The 13,802-nt window shown below is 38.3% G+C and overlaps 3 protein-coding genes across 4 annotated transcripts; 2 read left to right on the forward strand and 1 right to left on the reverse strand.

The window, feature by feature from the left end:
- The first annotated feature begins 816 nt into the window (after window positions 1-816).
- On the forward strand, window positions 817-3,228 carry LOC121988681 (galactoside 2-alpha-L-fucosyltransferase-like). Its single transcript, XM_042542235.1, has 2 exons — window positions 817-1,135; window positions 1,633-3,228. The coding sequence occupies exons 1-2, from the start codon at window positions 871-873 to the stop codon at window positions 3,102-3,104; spliced, it is 1,737 nt and encodes a 578-aa protein (XP_042398169.1). The 5' UTR covers window positions 817-870; the 3' UTR covers window positions 3,105-3,228.
- A 1,671-nt stretch (window positions 3,229-4,899) lies between these two features.
- Window positions 4,900-9,184, forward strand: LOC121988683 (mitochondrial phosphate carrier protein 3, mitochondrial-like). Its single transcript, XM_042542239.1, has 6 exons — window positions 4,900-5,276; window positions 5,452-5,813; window positions 5,894-5,937; window positions 8,337-8,551; window positions 8,648-8,772; window positions 8,864-9,184. Exons 1-6 carry the CDS (start codon window positions 4,983-4,985, stop codon window positions 8,925-8,927), a joined length of 1,104 nt encoding a protein of 367 aa, XP_042398173.1. The 5' UTR covers window positions 4,900-4,982; the 3' UTR covers window positions 8,928-9,184.
- Window positions 9,185-11,191: 2,007 nt separating this feature from the next.
- Window positions 11,192-13,802, reverse strand: LOC121988682 (NF-kappa-B-activating protein-like). Of its 2 annotated transcripts, none has more exons than XM_042542238.1 (2): window positions 12,357-13,802; window positions 11,192-11,506 (listed from the first exon to the last, which is right to left on the reverse strand). In XM_042542238.1, the coding sequence occupies exon 1, from the start codon at window positions 13,792-13,794 to the stop codon at window positions 12,397-12,399; it is 1,398 nt and encodes a 465-aa protein (XP_042398172.1). In that variant the 5' UTR covers window positions 13,795-13,802; the 3' UTR covers window positions 11,192-11,506; window positions 12,357-12,396. The 2 variants fall into 2 exon arrangements, with proteins under 2 accessions (XP_042398172.1, XP_042398171.1); XM_042542237.1 differs by having other exon boundaries at window positions 11,192-11,565.

The raw sequence follows: 13,802 nt of genomic DNA on the forward strand, positions 1-13,802 counted from the left end.
TAGCCTTTTCGAGTGAGATTCGGGTTAAGATGAACATGTTTTTATAAATGGATCATTTTAGGTCGAGTCAAGTTTAGGTTAAATTCGGGTTGTGACTCAATTCAGGTCGGGTTCCGGTCAAATACAGATAAATGGGTCGGGTTTATGTCGAACAATTTGATTTGAAATATTAATCAGGTCAGGTTCAGATTTTGATGTTCTAACCTATCAACCTGTCAATCTGAACCTGTCAATCCGAATCTAATCCAAATATATATACACACACACATGCGTGCTGTTTGGTGCAGTGCACGTCAAAATCTGTGTTGGATTTATCAGTGGATCAATTCAGCCCGCCTGCCTTGTCTTCTCGCACCCTTCCACCGTCAGCGACCTCTGATCGCTTGCCCTGATCCTTACTATAACTAGAGGGGAAGGTGAACGAAGAGGGTTTCGACCACGGTTGGAGCTAGATTGCGGCCAAAATCGTCCACCATCGCGAGACTAGCAAGAGAAGACGAGAGCATCGAATCGATCCAGCGGAGGGCTGAATAGATCCACCACATGCAAGAAGACAGGCAGACGGGGCTAAATCAATTCACTGATCGATTAAGCCACGTTGGATCGATTAATGGATCGATCCACTGCATAGTTTTGTGCGGATGCATGTCGTAGGGTAATATGGATCGATTCAGCCATGTTGGATCGAATAGTGGATCGATCTATCGTATCGTTCTATACGGATGTGTGTCGTAGGGTAATATGTGTGTGTATATATATATATATATATATATGTGGAAATTTTAATTTGCATTGATCATGATTCAGAAAATTGGGTGCAACGAAAAGGTCGGCGGAGTTCTCCGAGGTGATTTTGGTGTTGATTCCTTGATGGACATGAAGCGCATGAGGCGGTCTCCGCCAGCTGCCGATCCGGAGAGCGATGGAGCTCTTCGCCCGGCCGCCATTGTGGCCGCTACCGAGAAGAAGCCGCGGGGCATCGCCCACCAGCGACCCGGCTCTCTCCTCCTCCTCCTCCTCCTCCTCCTCTTCGTCCTGTTTCTCCTCTTCGCCATCTTTTCCGGCGGCCATCGGAGCCTCCTACTCGATCGCTCCCTTGCTGCCAGATATGAAGTCCTAGAAGAGACCGTGCAAGGTACCGCCGCTACACCGCCGCAAAATCCTCTCTTAAATTTCAGATCGCTTTCTCTGGAATTCTCGATCGCGTAGCGTATTATGATATTTCGGATCTGTCGGCGTTTAGATTAAGCACATTTAGGGCTAATATTTTTCTAAAAAGGAAAGTTTGTAGTTGTTGCGTTCATGATTGTGATGATTTGCACCTTGATTGAATCAGGATTTTTTACTCGTAGAAACAAAAAGCCGCTTGTTCTGGAAAAAAAATGTCGTTGAATGGGAACCGATTTCATATTGATATCTATTTTTCCAGATCATTTATTTCTTTCTATCCCTCCGGAGCAATATCCATTTCACGAATGACTGTTGTTATCTTGCTTCTTCGATTCACAGAATTTAGCATTTGGATTTCTCCTCGCGATCGATGAAATCTTTGTACTTCCTTCAAAACCCTTCTTTTTCACGATCTATTGAATTGATTTTTCCAGCATTTGGATCTGCTTTCATTCATTTCAGGTTTTGGGAACGGCACAATTCCTTCCTTTGTTGCTGCAAAAGACAAACTTCTTCATGGCTTGCTGGCTGCTGGATTCGACGACCAGTCCTGCCTCAGCAGGTACCACTCCGTATTTTTCCGCAAAGAATCACCTCACATTCCATCTCCCTACTTGTTGGTAAAACTTAGAAAGTATGAATCTCTCCATGAAAAATGCGGTCCAAATGGTCAATTCTACAAGCAATCTACAGAACAATTGAGGTCTGGCCATGGTTCTCGATCCGCAGAATGCAAGTATGTTGTATGGATTTCATACAGTGGGTTAGGGAACAGGATGCTATCCCTTTCATCTGCCTTTTTGTATGCTCTCCTTGCGAACAGAGTCCTGCTCGTCGACAAAGGTTCCGACATGAACGACCTCTTCTGTGAGCCTTTTCCTGCAAATTCATGGATTCTGCCTGCTGACTTTCCTATAAAAGAATTCACCAACTTTGACATTAAGACCCCAACAAGCTATGCCAACATGTTGAGAAGCAAGGCCATCACTAACCATATCGATGGAGCTTCAACACACTCTCTACCTGCCTATACTTATCTCCACCTATCCCATGATTACGATGTGTTTGACAAGCTTTTCTTCTGCGAAGATGATCAGAGAGTGCTCGATAACATTCCTTGGTTGCTGTTGAGATCGAACAACTACTTTGTGCCATCCCTGTTTCTGGTTCCGACATACAAGGAAGAGCTAAGGAAGCTCTTTCCTGAGAAAGATACCGCCTTTCATCATTTGGGACGATATCTTTTCCATCCCACCAATTCGGTATGGGGTCTGATTAGCCGATACTACAATTCGTATCTAGCAAAGGCAGATGAGCGAGTAGGAATACAAGTCAGAGTTTTTGATGAAGGAGGAACTGGTCCATTTCAGTACGTGTTAGATCAAATTCTTGCTTGCACAGTGAAGGAAAAGCTTCTTCCCGACCTGAGTCCCGGTCAAGAAGCTGCAGTTCTATCTCCAAATGCCAGATCAATAGCCGTGCTTATGACTTCTTTGGATTCAGGATACTATGAGAAGATCAGAAACATGTTCTGGGAGCGGCCTACTACGAGTGGAGAAATCATCAGCATCTACCAACCGAGCTACGAAGGGCACCAACAGACCGAGAAGCGAACACATAACATGAAAGCGCTGGCAGAGATGTACCTGTTGAGCATGACTGATACGCTGGTCACGAGCGCGTGGTCGACGTTTGGGTATGTGGCACAAGGTCTCGGTGGTCTACAGCCATGGATTCTGCTCAAGCCGGAAAACAAGACGGTTCCTGACCCACCTTGCCGGCGAGCAATGTCGATCGAACCTTGCTTCCATGCCCCTCCCTTCTACGACTGCAAGACCAAGCAAGGCATCGACACAGGAGCTCTAGTTCCGCATGTGAGGCACTGCGAAGACGTTAGTTGGGGTCTTAAGGTAGTTAATCAGGATGAGTGGTGACTCTCGAGCATCGGGCATGCAGAGGACGATTTTGCCAAACGAAGGATTAGTTAGTATACATCGGGCATGCCAATTTTAGCTTTAGCATTGTATCTCTTTTTTTATAAAAGATAAACTGAAGCATCGCAATAATCACATCGCAATAGCATCATCAAAAGATATACGACAATTTATCAAAATACGTATTTAAATTTTTAAATTTATCAAAAAATATATTACTTTAATATTTATCAAATATCGTACCTTTATAATAGTCTTTCTATTCTACCATTCTGATAAATTTAATTGATTTTTTTTTTCTTTATTATTTCTCTCTCTTATTTTTTCTACTATGCATGTAACTTATCTTCTTTTTCCTTCTTTTGTTTTATCTTCTCTTTGTTTTTTTTTCCTCAATTTTTTTCTCAAACATATTATAAGAGATCAAACCTACGTTGGGCCTGATATCTCTCTATATCAGGCCCAATGTAGACTTGATATAGAGAGATATCATGCCTAACAACAGGGAAAAAAAAAAGGAAAAAAAAGAGATTTAAATTTTTCAACATCTCTGGTCTACTATGGGGAGATATCAGGCCCACATTGGGCTTGATATAAAGAGATATCAGGACCAAAAAAGGAAAAAAAAAAGAACAGCAAATTTAGATTTTTCAAAATCTCTGGTCCACCACTAGGAATGCCAAAAATAATAATAGAGATCATATTTGGACTTTTTGTAATTTTAGAAATCCACATGAACTGGAATGAGTATAATCGGAGCTCTATAGGTTCATCAGTGAGTTTCGATCAAAACCCACTGATCGACTTAGAGACCTCAGATTACAATCATTTCAGATCCTGTAAATTTCTAAATTTGCAAGGAGTCTAAATATGGTCTCTATTGTTATTTTCAGCATTTCTAGTTGTGGACCAGAGGTGTTGAAAAATCTAAATTTCTTTTTTTTTTCCCTGTTGTTTGGTCTAATATCTCTCCATATCAGACACGGCCTGATATGACATGTTTGAGAAAAAAATTGAAAAAAAAAAACAGAAAAGCAAAGAGAAGATAAAAAAGAAGAAGGAAAGAGATGATACGTTACATACATTGTAGGAAAGAGAAGAGAGAAATGACAAAGAAAAGAAAAAGGAAATCAATTAAATTTATTAGGAGAGTAGAATAGGAAGATCACTATAAAAAAGTACGTCATTTAGTAAATGCTAAAGTAGTATACTTCTTTTAATAAATTTAAAATTTTAAATAGGCATTTTGATAAATTGCCAAAAAAATCTAAGATTTCACTCAACGCATAGTCAACTGATCGCGGGCACGGGGCAGACTCGACTACGTCAAGTACAAATTTAAACGCAAAGAAAACGAACCCGGTCAGATTCGGTTCTTGCAGGAAAGAAATTTAGTATTTGTTTTTCAACACCGAACGTCTATTACTCGCCTCATACCCGACGACAGACGAAGGTGAGGAAGTAGGTAATCATGAACAGGTGTATGAAAAAAAATATGCTCTCCTAAGAGCTTACGAAATCAAACAAAATCGATCCGTTCATCGAAGACGATGTAAGATCCTACGGCGAGAAACTCGTCCACGTTGTTCGCTGAGAAAGGGTCACATGGCATAATTTGACTTTTAATTCGAGAAGAGGGCGGCGAGCCATTCGTCCTCTAATACCCATAATAGCCCTGTGTTTTAATAATAATACCGTGAAGAAAATAATATATTCGCGTAATTTTTAAGGAATTGATGGGTATTTTAGACCTTACGGTGCTATATAAACGCAACGTGCCCTATTAATCGGAGTCCGCCGCCGCTCGTTACCCGGAGTTCGTTTCTTCTCTTCCTTCTCCTTCCTCTTGATCCGGTTCGGTATCCTAGTCTTCGATCAATGGATCTCTCCGAAAGGTCTCGCCAATCGCTCCTCCCTAGCTTCCTATACTCGTCCGGGACGCTTGGCGTGGATCGGATGATCCTCGGCCGGAGCGCCGCCGCCGTCCCTAACGTGGCACCCAGTGGCCCTGCTTCGATTGGATCCGTCGTTGTCCAAGCCCCGAACGAGCCTGGGAAGATCAAGCTCTACTCGCCCATGTTCTACGCCGCCTGCACTGCCGGCGGGATCGCCAGTTGCGGCCTGACCCATACGGCCGTCACCCCTCTCGATCTCGTCAAGTGTAACATGCAGGTGACTGTTGTTTTTAAGTTACTCCTCCTAGATCTTGGATCTTGCGGCTGACGGATCCCACCTTTTATTTTTTTGGCATCTGGTGATCGATGGCGTCGCGGTTATGATTTGACGAAGATCCAAAATTTTTTACAATTTTGTATCGTTTAACATTAACTTTCCACGAAAATTTCAGATCGATCCGGCGAAGTACAAGAACATCTCCTCCGGATTTGGGGTTTTACTCAAGGAACAAGGGGTCAAGGGGTTCTTCCGAGGTTGGGTGCCAACACTTCTTGGGTACAGCGCCCAGGGAGCTTGCAAGTTTGGATTTTACGAATTCTTCAAGAAGTATTATTCTGATATTGCTGGACCGGAGTATGCTACCAAGTATAAAACTCTAATCTACTTGGCTGGCTCTGCGTCTGCTGAGGTGATTGCCGATGTTGCTCTCTGTCCCTTTGAGGCCGTCAAGGTGCGAGTCCAGACGCAGCCTGGTTTTGCTAGAGGTTTGAGTGACGGGTTGCCCAAGTTTGTTAAATCCGAGGGAGCATTAGGGTATGCTCTTTTCTCTCGTGGTTCTTGTCTTAATGTTCATTTTATCTGCTAGGTAATCAACTTTAGTGTCATTTATGCAGATTGTACAAGGGATTGGTTCCACTTTGGGGTCGTCAAATTCCTTGTAAGTGAATTTTCATTACTTGTTTCACTAGGAGTAGCTTATTATGCCTTTTAAGTTATCTTTCCTTGCTATATCATTATTAATATCTGTTAAAAATGTTCAGTTAGGGGAAAAAAATCTTTTTCCCCTTGTTCTCATCGTTGTTGTTGATGATTGCTATTATATTAGAATTGGATAGTTCAACTATGTGGTAAATATCATATTTGCGATTAGCAAATGACATTATTGTCTTTGAAACGATCTCATTTAGTACTTGATAACATTTCGGACCCCCTTTTTTTTGTAATTTGTGGGTCATATTCAAGGGGCTTCTCCTTGTCAATGTTATTGATATACTTACTACATGAGCAATTTCTCTCTAGAGTATTTGACATCAACTAAATAGATCTTATCCAACCATGGAGCTAAGCGGAAGGACATTGTTTATAAATCTACTCCTTATTTTACTTTGTCATTTTTGTTTATTGTGCCACTTTAGTAATACTATTTGGCCATTTTATTTGCATAAACAACACTAAAATTCTTTATTTAACTATTTATAAGTAGGTTGTACTTGTCTTGCATGGTTTGTGGGATTTTTCAAACCAAAGATCTGTGATCATATTGTAAACAATGTTACTCTGATCTGTGTTTCACTATTTGAAGTGTTGGTGCAGATCTTAACATGGTATTGCTATTTTTTTTACAACTTGTAGTGTGTGTGTCTAACATGTATGACGACTTAAAGTATTAGAGCTGATAGATAATAAAATTTGATTAGTACTCATATGTATTTCATTAGTTCACCTAATGCTAACATTCTGATAGATAATTAAATGGTCAATTTTCTTAATCCCTTATTTCAATTTGATGGATGAGAACTTTCAAGATGTCAAGTTGTATGCCTTTTTTGCACAAACGTTTTTTTCACTTTATATTTATTTAACACACAGACCAGCTTTGCAGCTAAATATTAACTTTAGCTACCTACAAGAACTCTGATTTTTTTTTTATGATTAATTTTCCTAGACAAGTAATATAGATTAATTCCACATAAGGAGCATAGAACTGAAACCCAGTGTGGTTCAGTTAATGTAACTCACCTGCTTTTCGCACGTGGATAACAAACACAATATTTAACTGATCATTAGTTATGGATCAAGGTAGAAAACTTCATTATCATTTTGAAATTGATGCATACTATTATTCACCTTGTTCTGGCACTCTGGTTGGTCCAACTTTCTTATATATCGTATATAATTTTAGTAGTTTCTTATTGTTCACCAAGCATTTCATTTGTACTGCTCTTAGGATGTTTTACTGTATTTATATATAAATCATTCGTATGGGATGAATATAGCTACTTCAAATGGAGCTTTTTTGGTAAGTGAACTAGAATGCAATGAGAATGGTTCACCTTTTTTATGATTCTATTTTAATATTTGGATGGATGATTTAAGATGAATCCATAGTGAAAGAAGTGGTACTAAGTTTTTAACTTATTAAATATAATAGAACTTATCAAAGTATCATAGACTTATCAAATCCGGATGGGCCTAGTGAAGTGGACATGGGAGCTGCGCAAACCAAAAAAAGTAGGTGAATCAATCACGTTGAGCGGGCCTATCAGTCCCAATAGGTTGAATGACCAAGTCGGACTAAACAATCTAGTGAGATCGATCGACATAGTGGAGCTAAACCAAGCTAGTTGGATAGGGATGCATGGTTGGATTGTTTGGGCTTACTTGTTGATCGAATTAATTAGGATAGTTGGGTTGAGCTAGATGGGCTATGCAAGGGATCAATCAAGTCAGGTGAGTAAACTTTTAGAGATTGATTACACCAACAGGGCTCAGCAAACTAGTGAATTCAATCGAAGCAAACTAGTGAGCTCGATCAAGTCTGGTGAGCAAAAAGATAGGATCGATCAGGATAGTGGAACTCAACAAACCAAGCTCAATGAGTACTTCGGCTAGACCAAATAGATAAAATAAAATAGGCCATTCTAAAATGAATCATTTCACTAGTTATTATTACATTGACGAAATGAAAAAGACGATTTCTCTTTTCATTCTTTTCTCATTCCCGTTCCATTTCCATTTCATCATACCAAACAACCTGAGTGATTTTGTTCAACACATTTGTGGCTATCCCATACACTACTTTTTTCATTAGCTATGCAGTGAGATCATTTGGACATTTGGTAATGTCAGGGATGTTTAATTAAATTAAATATATTTGCGACAGTTTGGCATAGTGTTCAATAAAGGAATAAATTTTTGTAGTTGATTCCTAATGTTTAGGAAAAGCACAAGTTGATTAATAGCGACAATTTCTATGCTATGATCAATACCTATGCAACATCACTTGCATAGCATTCTTTCATATGAAAGCTTATTTTGATAATGTGGCTTATGCAGATACCATGATGAAATTTGCATCATTTGAGACGATAGTTGAGATGGTCTACAAATACGCAATTCCAAAACCCAAGGACCAGTGTAGCAAAGAGCTTCAACTTGGAGTGAGTTTTGCTGGGGGTTACATTGCCGGTGTGTTCTGTGCCATTGTTTCTCACCCTGCCGACAATCTCGTCTCTTTCCTAAACAACGCTAAGGGTGCCACTGTTGGGGATGTAAGTCTCATACAACTTGTTATATGCTTTTACATGAAAATTCCATGTTAAGCCTTTTCCTGAATAGCTAAACCCATTCTTTGTGCCATAAACTAGGCTGTGAACAAGCTTGGAGTATGGGGTCTTTTCACTCGTGGGCTCCCGCTTCGTATCGTCATGATTGGAACCCTAACGGGTGCGCAATGGGGAATTTATGATGCATTCAAAGTCATGGTTGGCCTGTAAGTACCCTCCTATACTTAGTTTCTTAGTTGCAAAATACATGGTTTCTAAATATAAGAGATAATTCTTTCAACATTTGATGGTTTACAGGCCCACAACCGGTGGAGTTACTCCTCCTGCCACGGTGACCGATAAGCTGAAAGCTACTGCTTGATTTTTTAAAGATTCCCATTTCTACTCAGATCTTTTGACAAAGAACCAGTTTAGGTTAAAAGGTATACATATATTTTTTTTGAATTCACATTATCATCAAATATCGAGATCCCTCGATGTATTATTTTGATCCATTTCCATTTCCATTTCCTTGGGCATCCTAGAAATTATAGAGGTGCAGAATAATAATAGAATGTGTAAACTTGATCGCCGTTTGCACACTATTTAACTTATTAAACTTTACACCTCTTTTCCTTCCGAGATTTTCCATTGCATTATGTATTGATCATATGGACATGGATGTTGATTTGATCCTCACTAAAAGATGAGTGTTTACTCATTAGAAGAACGATGTTCTTGATTGATGTAATCTTCTCTTGAATGAGAATGATGATCAAAATATTTAAAGTAAAATTCATTGCACAAAGAGCATAGCGCAATCAATTGAAGATATTAAAAATTAAATTTACCAAAAGGAAAAAAAACATAAGAACATTATCTTCTTTTCAATTTGTTTTAAATGGTAGTAAAAAGTGTCCGTTTTTTAATTATATGAAAAGAGCTAAATTATGGAATGAATTTATAGTCATAGGGTGGAAAGAATTTTTGAGTAATTGCTTTAAAGAAATATAGTACAAACGCTAGAAAAAAAAAAATCAAAGACCATGATCTCCTCAAAGTATTTACTTTTAAAAGCAACAATGAACAACAACACCAAAAAATTATCCTACTTTTTCAAGGGTATTCGGCACGGCACTACATATCACCATGAAAATTAATGGTGAATGACTTTCAGACGATGTGAAGATAAATCATTGGCATTAACTGACAGACGATATAATGTTAACAGAAGAAAACGTTAATTTGTTTCAGCAGAAGCTTTAGGGTAAGGGTGGTGCAAGAATGATCATTTCCCGCACAGGACAGTGGTAAGAGACACGACAGTTAATTCAATTCAATTTTTTTAGGGTGTGTTTGATTCAAGTTATCATGTATAATCTTGGTTATGTGATTACCAGATTATGAGGAATAAAACATAACCAAATGTTGTTTGGTTAAATATAGGTAATGTAATAAAAATATGTTTGTTTGAAGATTTTAATGAACAACCTAATTTAGTATTTTACTAGATTATCCTTAGTTACAAAACCAACTATAATAATAATAATAATATTATTATTATTATTATTTAAACTCTAATGTTTTTTAATTTTTATTTATTTTTTAAAGTTTTTTTTATTTTTTTACTTTTTTATTTTTTTAATTTTTTTACTTTTTAGGATTTTTTTACATTTTTCTATTTTTTAATTTTTTAATGTTTTTTAACATTTTTAATTATTTTTTGCTTTTTAAATTTTTTTACATTTTCCCTATTTTTTAATTTTTATTTTATGTTTTTTTAAAATTTTTTAATGTTTTTTTCTATTTTTTATTTTTAATGTTTTTTGTATTTTTTAAAATTTTTTAATGTTTTTTGTATTTTTTAAAATTTTTTTAATGTTTTTTCTATTTTTAAAAGTTTTTTTACCATTTTTTTTATTTTTTAATATTTTTTATTTTTTTAAAAAATTTTTACTTTTTTTAAATTTTATTTTTTATATTTTTCATTTTTTTCTTTATATTTTACTTTTTTCACATTTTTCTTTTATCCGAGGATATTTTGGGTAAAAAAAAATCGATAACCCCGGAATCAAGAAAAACCTCAGTTTTCCGAAATTTTTTGATTTCTGGTTGCATACCCCTTTTGCTGACGTGTCGGACATGGGACATTACTCAGGAATCATCGATTACCTAAATCAAACAGGATTTTTGTTGATAACTTTGGATGGATAACCAAGGTTATCAAGGATAACCCCTAACCAAACGTACCCTTATGATTATATTATATGCCTAGAGGCAGTCTATTCAGGACCGAGAGGAAAAAAAAAATCATGATGACTGAAAAAACAAAAAAATAATAAATTATACGGGATGTAAAATTTTACACTGCCAATCTGAAACTCAACTCCAAAATCGCATGACAAACGACTAAACGACCATTCACTTAAAATCTCTATGTATTAAAGAAATGATAATAAGTGGCAAAATGAGATTATGTCTGTAGCTCTATTTGTGTCTATTATTTTATATTTTCTTACAAATTTAGAATTTCAATTATAAAAAGCAACCAGATAAGGTTTTTTTATTGTACCAATGAAGCAATTAATTAAATAAATCCATTTTTTCTTTTTTAAAAAGTTTGCACAGGCTTCAGTAAAAACTACATGGAAACAATATAAAACACGTATAAGGTAAATATTACAAAGAAAGTGAAATATTTCTTAGAAGTTGAGTATATCTTCATCCACAACCATTTCCAATACTCGAAAAGAAACATTAGACCATCCAAGAACTGAAAAAAAAAAGAGGAAGAAAAGGGCTTCAGCTGAATTCCCAGGAAGGCAACCAGTTTTGAGAACATATGTGATAAGTGAAACTCCGAGAAGCCAACCAATCTTTTGATGCTTTTGTCAAGGCATTAAGATCCTTTTAGCAAAAGATCAGATGCAGGTTTAGTCCTTTTCTTGTAAAGAGGCGAACCTGCATCATATCAATGCTCAAGTTAACTTCTCCAGGTATGTAGGGAGTTGAGTTGAAACCTGAAAGTCAAAGGATAGTAATTTCAGAGCCTTTGAATAGACTTGTTATAGATTGGAGATCCTTAAACAAATAACCAAGCAAAATTGAAGTTGCAATGACTTGATATTGAAAAGAATGGGACGAAAAGAAGCAATGATTTGATATTGAAACAAACAATGAGCTCCTAATTGTATTTGATTCCTGTAAAATGTTTGCCCCAGCAAATATTTTAAATTTTGTTTGGAGTGTTGCATGCCATGCGGTGAAAAATCATGGACAGCAGAAACTTTAATTTTGGGGGAAAACTACTTGTACTCAAAATGAGTCAACATTACACTAGTTTTCCATAAATTAGCAGGAAATTATATGCCGAGAGTAATCATGTAGTGAAAAGACTCTTCAAACACATTATTTGTATTATTCAAATTTTTAGTAGAAGAAGATTTTGTCCAATTTGATAACTATGAAGTAAAAAAGACTTACACATGATCCAATTGATATGGTTGGAAAGGTCTTATCAGGCATGATACTCTTCCTTCCTTTTTCACAAGAAGTAAAATGGATTTTCTTTTTCCTCTCCCAATTCTCACTCAAAATAAAGAAGGCTATGTGATCTACATATAGTAGGATTATATATATGAAACACAAAAGAAACATATCAACAAGGAGAAAACCATTGAATTCAAACTATTGTGAACACTTCAACCGCATAAATATGAATTCTTATTAGAATCTACCATGTCAAGAACTTATTGATTAACAAATGGGAAGCATGCAAAATATGATATGTAAATATAGAAGTTATGTATACCTATGACAGATTGGTCTGAGCAAATAGAGAAGCCTTAAAGTCAATCATCTGCTGCATCTGAAGCCTTTGCACCAAATGGATCATGAGCAGGTCCCATGTCCGCCCCAATGTGACGATGAACCAGCCTCTGCAAATCAGCCATCACCTTATGCTCTCTCTTTGCTTTCTCTTCATAATTGAACATAGCAAGTGCCCTCTTATCTTCAGCACTGTAAACCTGGTTTTCTTTTCTGATACGGATGGCGTTCATCCTCTGGTGCCTGCTACCACTCATGACATAACCTAAGTCCTCAAACTTCTGAATCTCCTCAGCTGACAAGCCGACCTCTCCTCTTCTTGGAATACGCTTCCCTTGCTGCACATACTGGGCAATAGCATCACCTTCACCAGGCCTCAGCGCGCCACCATAGCTTATATGACCCTCAGCACGTGGGAGAGGTGCAGGCCCAACCATAGGCTCATTGTCCAAGGCTGGCTTCTTCTGAGATTCAATCAATTCCTTCAACTCGAGTGCTTCAGGATCAACGTCAGGTAACTTAGCATCAAAAGGTCCAGCATCTGTTTCTGAATCCGATTCATGAGACTTATTCGATCGTTTCTTGCTCTTTCTTGCTTTCTTCTTAGATCTCGGGCTAGAATCAGGCTCCTCGCTCTCCTCTGAAACTGTTGCCCTGCTCTTCGTTATTTTCTTCCTGCTGCTGTGCGTGCTTTTCTTTGAGCTTTTCCGCTGACTTCTAGATCTATGCTTTTTGCTATCATCACGATCTTCATTCAGTGAATCAGAAGACTCCTCACTTGAACTGTCCTCAAAAGACGAGTCTGTGCTGCCATCGGACTCTGAATACTTCCTTTTCCGGCTGCTTCCATTTCTTCGGCTCCTTCTCCGCCCACTCCTTCCAGTCCTTCCACTCCTCCTCCTTCGTCTCCTCCGGGAAGGCGAACTCCCTGATCTGGAATCAGAATCATCCGAAGGGCTCCCATCCGAATCACCAGACTCACTGCTCTCACTCCCATTTCGTTTCGCCGCATCTTCCTTATCTTCCTCTGGAGAAAATTCCAGAGCGCCACCAGCCTCATCGTACGGCTCAAACTTCTCCCCCTCGCCTCTCAGAGGGCTAGGCATCATCCACGAGATATTCTTCTTCTTCCGCAACTTCTGCCGTTTGACGCGTCGGTACTCGAAATAGCTAAGGCCCTTAAGTTCCTCATCATCGTCCGAGCGGTCGTCTCCATGATCCGGCTGCTTCCGCGTACGGTAGGGTTCGTCTTGGTGGGGGGACCAGCAGTAATCAGGGCTACGAGAGCGGGGTGGAGGGGTGAGCGATCGGGGGCTGCGTCGGTCCGATCGCCGGCGATGTTCGAAGGAGGAGGGAGGCGAAACCCTAGATCGAAGGGGGCGCTCGATGGTAGAGGCGAGTCGGGATCCCGCGCGAGACATCGATGGAT

This window comes from Zingiber officinale, chromosome 6B (assembly GCF_018446385.1).
Source record: "Zingiber officinale cultivar Zhangliang chromosome 6B, Zo_v1.1, whole genome shotgun sequence".
NCBI lineage: Eukaryota > Viridiplantae > Streptophyta > Magnoliopsida > Zingiberales > Zingiberaceae > Zingiber > Zingiber officinale.